Source organism: Salminus brasiliensis, chromosome 11, assembly GCF_030463535.1.
Source record: "Salminus brasiliensis chromosome 11, fSalBra1.hap2, whole genome shotgun sequence".
Lineage (NCBI taxonomy): Eukaryota > Metazoa > Chordata > Actinopteri > Characiformes > Bryconidae > Salminus > Salminus brasiliensis.
The window spans coordinates 6524985-6535768 of record NC_132888.1 but is presented as its reverse complement, the minus strand read 5'-3'; the positions used below and the strand labels follow the sequence as shown (position 1 = coordinate 6535768).

Sequence of the window (10784 nt, the reverse complement as noted above, 5' to 3'; positions counted from 1 at the left end):
AAAATGGCTCAAATTAATTTCATTTCTAAAAATGCTATTTGGTAATTTTAGAAGCATAAATATGCACTTTTTTTAAGTTAAACCTGAGTAAATAATATTGTACACCATATAAATAATTGTTTAATGTTTAAATACGTCCTAAATAATATACATATATTTGTATAAATGTAATACAGGGTTTTTAATCATATTTAGTCAAATTTAAAGTTGTGTTTTTGTGTTTTGTCCACTTCACCCTCTCCCTGGTCACTCTCCCTCCAGCTCCCGCTCGGTTCTCCGTCTGCCCCGCCCATCTTCGACTGGCTGCTCCAATCACAAGTTTCCGAGCGCATTCCGCTGTTAGGGCTCCACCAATGGGAGTCGCGAGAGGCGTGGTCTCAGTGGGTCCGCCCTGCTCCTCTAGGCATGAAGTTCGTGCAGGAGTGGAGCTGCTGGCTAAGAGGATGGTGCAGCTTCTGAGCGCCGAGGCGTGGGGCAGCTTTCAGCAGCACGCCGCGTTTCCCTGCCTCTAACTTTCAGCACTCGCTTCACCGAGCTCTGGATCTCCTGCGCGCAAGATGCGGCTTTTCTCCCCAATGGCCGAACACACCGGCGGCTCCCTCTCCATCTCCATCTGCCTGGTTGTGGTTGCGCTGACGCTGCTGACGGAGGAGTCCACGGCGCAGCTTTTTGACAGCTTCGGACTGAGCTACGGCTTGAGATCGGAGCTGTCCGAGGATGCCATCCTGGTGGCCAACAACGGAATACGGGTCCCTTTTGGCAGGTCAGTTTTTGTGGATCCTATCAACGATTTGGTCATCCAGGTCCAGCCTGGAGACAAGTGCACCTTAACAGTTCTGGACAGTGACCCTTTGTCCCAGAGACCAGGGCAGCTGTCCCCCAAAAAGTTTCCATGTGAATTCGGCCCCAATGATGTGAAGTACCTGCACTTTGGGTCCAGGAGCCCTTCCAGGGACAGGGTGAGACTGCAACTTAGGTACGACACCCAAAGCCACACTGTGATCATCCCATTCATGATGGAGGTGGAGGTGATCTTCACTCAGCTGGAGATCCTGACGAAGAACATGCCCCTCGCTGTGGAGAAGCTGCTGGGGATGAGTAATCCCATCGACAAGAAGATCCTGGAGTTCACCTATGATAGGAATACGTATCAGTGCAAAGTGACCTCCCTTGCCAGCGTCAGCGCCTTGCCCAGGTATGGAAAGCTCGTGGATGAGGGTAAATTAGGCAAGATGATCGACTGCGATGAATTCGTCAGGCTGAACGTTCGCTATCAGCACACCTTCGCCCTTCGCTCTCCAAACCGAGATTACATCCCGATGTACGTAGAGCTACAAGACAAGGAGAGCAATGTCATAAAGCAGGAGTTCTTCCAGATTATGGTGCGCATTAGAGAGGGCGAGGAGAACACTGCTCCGAAACCCAGCTTCGTGGCAATGATGATGATGGAAGTTGACCAGTTTGTGATGACCGCCATAACCCCTGACATGCTTGCGGCTGAGGACGTTGAATCCGCGCACAACGACTTAATCTTCAACATCACCTCTCCTCTGTCGTTCGAGGAAGGCTACATCGTCAGCACAGATGACAGGAATTTGCCCATCACGTCCTTTTATCAGGGAGATCTGAAGGATCTCAAAATAGCCTACAAGCCGCCGTCGGTGGACTCGGAGAGCGAGAGAATCTTCCAGATTGAGTTTGTGGTTGTGGACACAGAAGGGGCCGTCTCGGACCCCTTCGCTTTTATGATCGTGGTGAAGCCCATGAACACTTTGGCTCCTGTGGTGACCCGCAACACGGGGCAGCTGCTCTACGAGGGTCAGTCTAGGCCGCTGTCCAGCTTGCAAAACCTGCAGATTAGCGACGAGGACAATCTAGATGACGTGAAAGTCACAGTGATAGATGGACTGAAACACGGGGAGCTCACTGTGCTGGGCTCCAGGAGGAAGTTCTTCACGCCAGCTGATCTCGATCTGGGCTCTGTCATCTACCAGCACGACGGCAGCGATACGTACAGCGACAACATCATTTTTCGCATGACGGACGGCAAGCACGAGGTGGAGTTCCTCTTCCCCATAACTGTGGTGCCGACTGATGACGAGCCACCTATCATCAACGCCAACACCGGCTTGGTGCTGTTCAAAAACCAGATGATGCCAATTTCCCCGTTAATGCTCAGTGCGGCTGACATCGACTCCGAGGACTCCACCATTCGGTTTATTATGGAGCCTCCTTTCTCGATTGTAGGGGAGGTGCTGCTCCGCCAGTCTGATGCTCCAGAGGACCCATCCACGTGGAGGTTCGACTCTGAGGACGAAATGTATGAGAAGGCGGTGACTGAGTGGCTCCAGCAAGACATCACGGAGGGCAGGCTATTTTTTCGGCACATTGGGCCTCACAACACTGAAGCCGTCACGGATCAGTTCGTCTTCCGGGTTCAAGACGACAATGACCCACCGAATCAGTCGGGGAAGACCTCTTTTATCGTCAAAATTCTCCCCATTGATGACATCCCTCCTGAGCTTTTCCCAGGCACCACGCTGCAGCTGACCGTGCATGAATACCAGCTCACCTTCTTTCGCAAAAAGTTCCTACGCTACACCGATCTGGACTCCGAAGACAGAGATTTGAAGTACACCATCACTCGGCCGCCAACAGACACTGATGAGAACAGCCCGGGCATTCTAGGAACCATTGTTCTGACTGAGAGTCCAAACACGGAGATCACAGAGTTCACCCAAGCACAGATAAATCACCATAAGATAGCGTATAAGCCCCCTGATCTGGAGCTGGGGATAACTCCACACGTAGTGCAGTTCCACTACACGGTGGAAGACACAGCAGGCAACAGTGCCGACGGGACGTTCACCATTTTCCTGCAGCCCGTCGACAACAAGCCCCCCCAAATCACCAACACTGGCTTTACTGTGTTGGAGCGGGGGACGCATGTCATCACACGCTCTGAGCTACATACCACAGACCCGGACACCGACAGCTCAAAGATATCCTTCACGCTCAGCCAGCCTCCTCTGCATGGCCAGGTGCAGTACACTTTCACTGTCCTCACCAAAGGAGGTTCCTTCAGTTTGGACGATATTTTCAGTGGCAAGATCTCCTACGTCCATAATGGAGATGAGTCGACCAACGACCTCTTTCAAATTGATGTGAGCGATGGGATCCACGTGGTCACCATCACCATTAGGATAACCGTGAAGCCTGTTGACGACGAGGCTCCGACCATCTCCCTTCCAGAGGGAACCATCGGTTCTTACATTGACGTTTTGGAGAATGGCGCCACGGAGATCACCACCAATGTCATTCAGGGGCGAGATGAGGACACCGATGACCTCAGGCTGACCTTTATAGTAGAGGACCCCCCAGTGTTTGGAGAAATTTTAGTGAATGGAGTACCGTCCAATAGATTCACTCAGGCGGACATCATCAGTGGCTTAGTGGTGTACGCGCACACAAGTGGCGAGGTTGGCCTCACCACAAAAGAAGACTTCTTCAATCTGACACTTACGGACATGTCCGATGAGTGGACCGTGGGAGGCAATAAAATCAAGGGTGTTCGAGTGCAGGTTACTATTTTGCCAATAGACAGCCAAGCCCCTGAAGTGTTTGTAGGACCCCAATTCAGTGTTGTTGAAGGTGAGAAAAATGCCATTCAGATATTGCACATTAGTGCAGACGATGTTGACACTCCCAACGATGACCTTTTGTGTACAATCATTGTCCAGTCTACGTCAGGCTACTTGGAGAACATCTCCCCTGCTCCAGGATCAGAGAAATCCAGGTCAGGCACTGCTATTAGCGCTTTCACCATAAAAGACATCAAACAGAACCATATCTATTATGTACAAAGCATTCACAGAGGAGTGGAGCCAGTCGAGGACAGGTTCACCTTCAGGTGCTCTGATGGGATCAATTTCTCTGAGAGACACTTTTTCCCCATTATGATAATTCCGTCTAATGATGAAAAGCCAGAGATCCACATGAGAGAGTTTGTGGTGATGGAAGGCATGAACGTTGTCGTCGACACTCCTATTTTGAATGCGGTTGATGGCGATTTTCCCACAGACGAGTTGACCTTCATTATCACTAAGCCCCCCAAACACGGCTTTGTTCTAAATCAGTTGACCTCTGGTACCGTCCCTGTGACTAATTTTACTCTAGACCAGATAAGAGAGGCCTCTAGTATTGTTTATGAGCATGATGATTCGGAAACCACAGAAGACAGTTTTGTTGTTCTTCTCACTGATGGCAAATTCTCCGTAGAAAAAACGGTCATTATCATGGTCATCCCAGTGGACGATGAAACTCCAAGGATGGCAATTAACGATGGCCTTGAAATAGAGATAGGAGAAGCCAAAGACATCAACAACAGAGTTTTAAAAGCCACAGATTTAGATTCGGAGGACAGCACGCTCACCTACATTATCCGTTATGGCCCCAATCAAGGAATTTTGCAAAAGAGGACGCCATTTGGAACGCTAGAAAACATAACCGTTGGAATGAACTTCACACAAAGGGATGTTGACGAGAGTTTGATTCTATACATCCACAGTGGACAGGAGGGCATACGGGACCTCATCAAATTCGATGTCACCGACGGCATCAATTCACTAATTGACCGATATTTTTATGTCACAGTAGGTGGGATAGACATGGTGTTCCCAGACGTTGTTAGCAAAGGGGTTTCTCTGAAAGAAGGAGGGAGAGTGACCCTAACTACAGACCTGCTGAGCACCAGTGATCTTAATAGTCCAGATGAGCATTTGGTCTTCACCATCACTCGAGCTCCCATAAGAGGCCACCTGGAGTGCACCGACACACCTGGCATGCCCATCACCTCTTTCACTCAGCTCCAGCTAGCTGGCAGCAAAGTCTACTACATCCACACCGCTGATGACGAGGTCAAGATGGACAGCTTTGAGTTCGAGGTGACGGACGGTTACAACCCTGTGTTCCGCACCTTCCGCATTTCCATATCGGACGTGGACAATAAAAAGCCTGTGGTCACAATTCACGGCCTGGTCGTTAACGAGGGGAGGAATAAGTTAATCACCCCTTTTGAGCTGACCGTGGAGGACCGGGACACTGTTGACCGACTCCTGAAGTTCACCGTCACCCAGGTGCCGGTCCACGGTAAGCTTCTGTTTAACAACACCAGACCTGTCATGACCTTCACCAAACAGGACCTGAATGAGAACATGATCAGCTACAGACACGACGGAACGGAGTCTGCCTCCGACAGCTTCTCCTTCACGGTCACTGATGGAACCCATACAGACTTCTACGTCTTCCCTGACACGGTTTTCGAGACGCGCAAACCACAGATGATGAAAATCACGGTTCTCTCTGTGGATAATGGCATTCCACAGATTGTAGTCAACAAGGGTGGGACTATGCTGAGGATGCTGGCCACTGGTCACTTGGGCTTCTTGATCACCAGTAAAGCCCTGAAGGCTGAGGACCGAGACAGCCCGCTTGGAGCGGTCACTTTTAGAGTAACAGTAGGGGCAGAGCATGGCTACCTCATCAATCTGGGCAAGGGAAATGCCACAATCACTGCATTCACGCAAGGTAAACGGATGTATTTTATTATTATTTTAATGTATCCATGATGTTTTTCAAGGTTTCTAAGACACGGTCAGTGTTAAATTGTCTGTAAGGCATATTCAAATCTTTAAGCTCTCTGAATGTGTGGATCACGACCCATCGCAGCTCTACAGAGCTGTATAGTTTGAGCTTTACTGAATACAGTGTAGCTTTTGAATTTGCATTCATTTGCATTAACTGAAGGCTGTGTTAAGAAATACCTCAGGTTTGATTCCCTGCTCATGTGGGAGTCCCATGGGTGGAATGTGGGCTAGGTGGGGACTAGATGTGTTCCAGGTGGGTTGCAGGTGGGCATGGGCTCTGAGGAGGTTTCTACATGTGTTATTACTGCTCCCTATTGTTACAGCCCATTCCTAAATGGGCCTCATTGTTGCAGCCCACCCTAATCCGACATGGGTCCCATCAATTTCCCATGTGCAGTGTACAACCCGGATGGGGCCCAGGTTTAATCCCTCCTGGTTCCATCGCTGACCCTGGTGGGACCCTGCTAGGCATCCATATGTGTGGCCAACATGGAACCCAGGGGGAAAACTCTCTGGGCTAAGCATACAGACCCCACATAGGCATTTTATCTGGGTTTCTGACTCCTCCACATTGTGAGTTATTGTACAACTGTGAAGATAGACTCTCCTGATACAGAATCGTCTCCGAAAGCACATTTCCATATTAGAAATTCTGTATTTTTGCAGAGAAGCAAGGCTAACCCTGGCTTTCTGCTGGTCAGACAGGCGACGTAAACAAAACTAGCTGGAGAGAGGATCAACCCTGTACCATTTCTGGCTCTTTCAAACCCTCCTTCTTCTCGGGATGCTTTTTAATATTTCAAGGACATCTCACCCGGGTGGGATCCAACAGTAAATAAAGTTGCTGCTCCCTGGTGGGCATTGGAAAATGATGGGTTTACATTTTTATGAGCTAGCCTCTTTTGAAGGGAACTGTTTTGACATCAAATATTGAAGATAGCCTCCGCTGTAAACTTAACACTTAAGAAAAATGCCCAGGCTACAGAGCATGTGTTCCACAATTCCACCTCAGACGGTGCTGAGAGAGACAAATAAGTGGCATAGTGCCAGCAGGTATCCTGATGTTCTTTATGGACCCTGTCATTTAGCAGGAAATTGATGTGCCGAGGTTTTAGTGACTCATTTTCCCGCAAATTATAAACCTCAGACGTCACGCAGAACTGATGCTGCGTGATATACTACGTACTTAGATGTCAAATCAAATTTATCATTGAACATTTTGATGTTTTCATGTGAGTTAATCGAATAAATAATGAAATTAAGCTTTTGATACTTGGCTTTTATGTCTTTTTGACTTTGGTGCATCAGATGTACAGCTACTTTATTTATTCAGGATCCCATTTCAGAGCAATTTTTCACAAATGATTCACAACCAGTGTAATGCATTGTTAATAATCAACCTAGAAAACCTCAACCACAAAATCTGACCAAATCTCGTAAACTTGACTCTTGGATGACAGCGATCTACACCTTGAAAACGTCAGGGAACCCCTAGGAATCTCTTAGACGTTTTTCTGGCAGTTAAACTGACGCATTTTATGTATTTTTACCATCCTTCCCTCAGCTGACATTGACGACATGCACATATGCTACATCCTTCGAGGTGGAGACAATGCCACAAGTGACACCTTCTACTTCTCCATTGAAGACAATGGTAAGATTTTTTTTTTTCACTGATATTTATAGATCCTCTTGGGCTCTCTTGCTCTTTCTCTCTCTCTCTCTCTCTCTCTCCCTCTCTCTCTCTCTCTCTCTCATTCGCTTGATCGCTTACACACTCTGCACACTCTGTATGGAAGTGTTGATCTGAGCCGTCCCTTAAAACAAAGAGGAATATTAATGGACTAAGCGCTCTCTCAGGTTTCTCATCAGTGTAGCTGTGCCTGACAGCCTTGCAGATGTGTATGTGTGTATGTGTGTGTGTGTGTGTGTGTGTGTGTGTACACAAGCGTATGGAAGTGAATGTGTCTGAAAGCCTGGATTGGAATGAGGATTGTTGATGAAGACCCACACACACGGAGCCTGTTGATATTCTTTCTGGCCTGTCCAGTTTCATTTGATTGAGGTTGCTGAAAACTTGGCAACTCACTGCGGTCAGGGTTTGTTTTTAATAATTTCCCAGCTCCGGCTATTAGCAGCCCGGTGGATGAAATGAATGTTCAATTACAAACCTGCCATGTTCACTTAGCCAATTTTCTCTTCACTAGTCTCAAATAGCGTCCCCGTACTGCAAATGTATCGGTTGCTGGAAGAAAGTGCTTTCTAACAAACCAGCATTTCTCAGCCTCGCCCATGTGACTCATTTAATATGAAAATCTAATCAAATCAAATCCCAGTTTCTTTGCCACATACATAGTCATACACAGTACAACTAGTAGTGAAATGCTTTGATAACTGTCCAGTCAGGACAAGCATAAAAACAAAGGAAAAAATTTTAAATATGAAAACAATTCAATGCAAATCAACGTATTAAGATCAGATAGCAGCGATATGAATAATAACACTATTATATTAACTCCATATAATAACACCATTATATATGTGTATATGTGGGTGTGGGGGTCTTCCTGGAATCGGCGGTAAATTTCACATCTCCCAGATCAACCTTTTGTTATTTAACAAAACAAAACAATCTGCATTGAATCAGTTTTTGATAATAATACTAATTACATTCATTATATTTGCACTAATAATAAAGCTGATCTATACTGTAAGCACAATTCATAGACAATATAAGAACTAATTGACTCCCAGGCAACTGATTTATATATTCAACTTGAATTTGACATAAAATAATAAAATCTAAATCAAAAATTAAGATTTTTTTTACTCTATTAACAGCTTTAATGTTAATAAAGAAAAAATATCTGGTTATTGTAGAATTTCATTTCAGTCATTAAAAAATATATGATGTGTCTGTTATATAAAACTAAATAAAATCTGCAGACAGTTCTGATAAAAAAAAAGAGTAGACCTGAATCAGTGATGTCACTTTCTCTCTCTATATATAAACAGTGTGTGTATATATATATATATATATATATATATATATATATATATATATATATATATATATATATATACAGTGAATCTTCCATTCAATTTTTAACAATCTAGTTTTATATTAGCACATAGACAAAGTGGTGGAAAAGGACAACTCTGTCACTGGTTCACTGGTTGACTGATGAGCCAAATCTTTCCATACTTTAAACGTAGCCGCAGTTCTACATTATTTATATATAAACCTTAATTGCGGTACCGTTGCATAAGTAGCGCAGATGGTCCTGCATTTCTCTGGCTTCTGTGTCATTTCACCCTGCGTTAATACAAAGCTGAAACATTCAGGTACAAAGTTTTTGCCATTTGCTTACAGAGTCACCAACTACACCATATGGCCAAAAGTTTTGGGACACCTGCTCATTCATTGTTTCTTCTAAAATCAAGAGTATTAAAAAGAGTTATAACATCTCATCCTGCATGTGCCAAGTTCAGTGTGTCAGGCATATCTTGTGCCAGATTTTGCAAGACACAGAACCTTTTGTCCCAGTCAGTTGACTCAGAGAGCAAATGCAGTAATCTAATTAGCGAAGAACCTTCATTAGAACCTTCCAGAACCCCCTTTCTGTCATGAAACAGATAGCATATTACTGAAACTGGCAAAGAAGCAGAAACTGAGCCATTGAAATGCCTTCTTACAGAACTACGATGCATGGACAAAAGTATTGGGACACCTGCTCATTCAATGTTTTTATCTGAAATCAAGGGTATTAAAAATGATTTACCCTGCTTTTGGTGGAGTAACTGCCTCTACTATCCAGGGTAGAAGGCTTTGTACTAGAATTTGGAGGAGCATTGCTATGAGGATTTGATTGCATTCAGCTGAAAAGGGCTTTGTACCCCTCTATAGCTCACGCATGGCATTAGGCAGCATGGTGTCAATAGATTCATGTTTATCTGCTCCAGAGAGTTCTACTGTATTGGCAGTACTTCTGTGCAGGGAATAGGCAAGCTGTGTATGCATGTGCATTTGCACATCTGTGTCAGCAATGGGTGCAACTTAAAGTACCTAAATGTATTCATTAGAACATTTGGACATATAGTGTTTGTATGTTTATATGCCTTAGTCAAAGTGGCAGTGCCTAGTGAATGCATGGTATAAAGTGAGAGTGCATAATTATATGAAATATATTATATTTCTAAGTGTTTTCTTTTTGCATTTTTAATATTATTGATATTAATATCTCTGAGAAACTCACAGAAAAAATCATTCCAGCCCATTCCAGCCCTCGCCACTCTCCCCATCCTTTTATCCCTCGGCACGGCCATGCTGTTCTTTTTTTCCAAGTACGGCCCACTTGAAAACATTAAAAGCCTACCACTTTTAGTCCTGCGAGGGGTGATGTGGTGATTGCTTCTTTGAATGGCTTTCCAATGACGCTAGTGATGGTATTTAGGTTTAAGAGTGCCTCCTGACAGCCTGCCCATTCTTCTTCTCCACCATGCTTGTGCAGAAACACAGAGCTCTTCTCCAATATTCTCCCCATTTCCCCCCTTCAGTGACGATGGGCATGTTCTCACCTCCCACCAGCAGCGATTTTGAGCCGCACTCAAGTCATAATTTGACTGCAGATGAAAAGCTAATGGACGTGTTTTTAAAAGACAGATTACGGTTTAAAATACCCTGTATGTCCAAATGTTTGTGGACACCCTTTCTAATGAATGCATCTAGCTACTTTAAGTTGCACCTATGGCTGACACAGATGGGTTCAGCTAGTCTAGTCCCTGTAGAGAAGTATTGTCAATAGAATAGGACTCTCTGGAGCAGATCAACATGAACCTATTGGCACTGTTCTGCTTAATGCCAGGCGTGGGCTAGAGTAAGGGTATAAAGCCCCCCAAGCATTGAGTTGTGGAGCAGTGGAAGAACGGTGTTCTCTGGAATGATTAATGGTGTCCCATCCAATACCTTTGGGATGGGTTGGAGAGCTGAGGACATCCTAGCCTCACCAATGCTCTTGTTTCTAAATACAATCAAATCCTCACAGCAAAGCTCCTCCAAAATCTAGCACAAAACCTTCTACCCTGGACAGTAGAAACAGTTACTACAACAAAAGCAGGATAACTCATTTTAATACTCTT

The 10784-nt window shown here is 45.2% G+C and overlaps 1 protein-coding gene across 1 annotated transcript in view; it reads left to right on the top strand.

Annotated features, from left to right (window-relative positions):
- Positions 1-410: 410 nt before the first annotated feature.
- The window catches only part of frem2b (FRAS1 related extracellular matrix 2b), a 145528-nt gene continuing 135154 nt past the window's right edge, over positions 411-10784 (top strand). Inside the window, exons 1-2 of the mRNA XM_072691507.1 lie at positions 411-5586; positions 7210-7299. Of these exons, the coding sequence (XP_072547608.1) occupies positions 558-5586; positions 7210-7299 (5119 nt within the window). The 5' untranslated portion in view covers positions 411-557. The remainder of the gene's footprint in view (positions 5587-7209; positions 7300-10784) is intronic.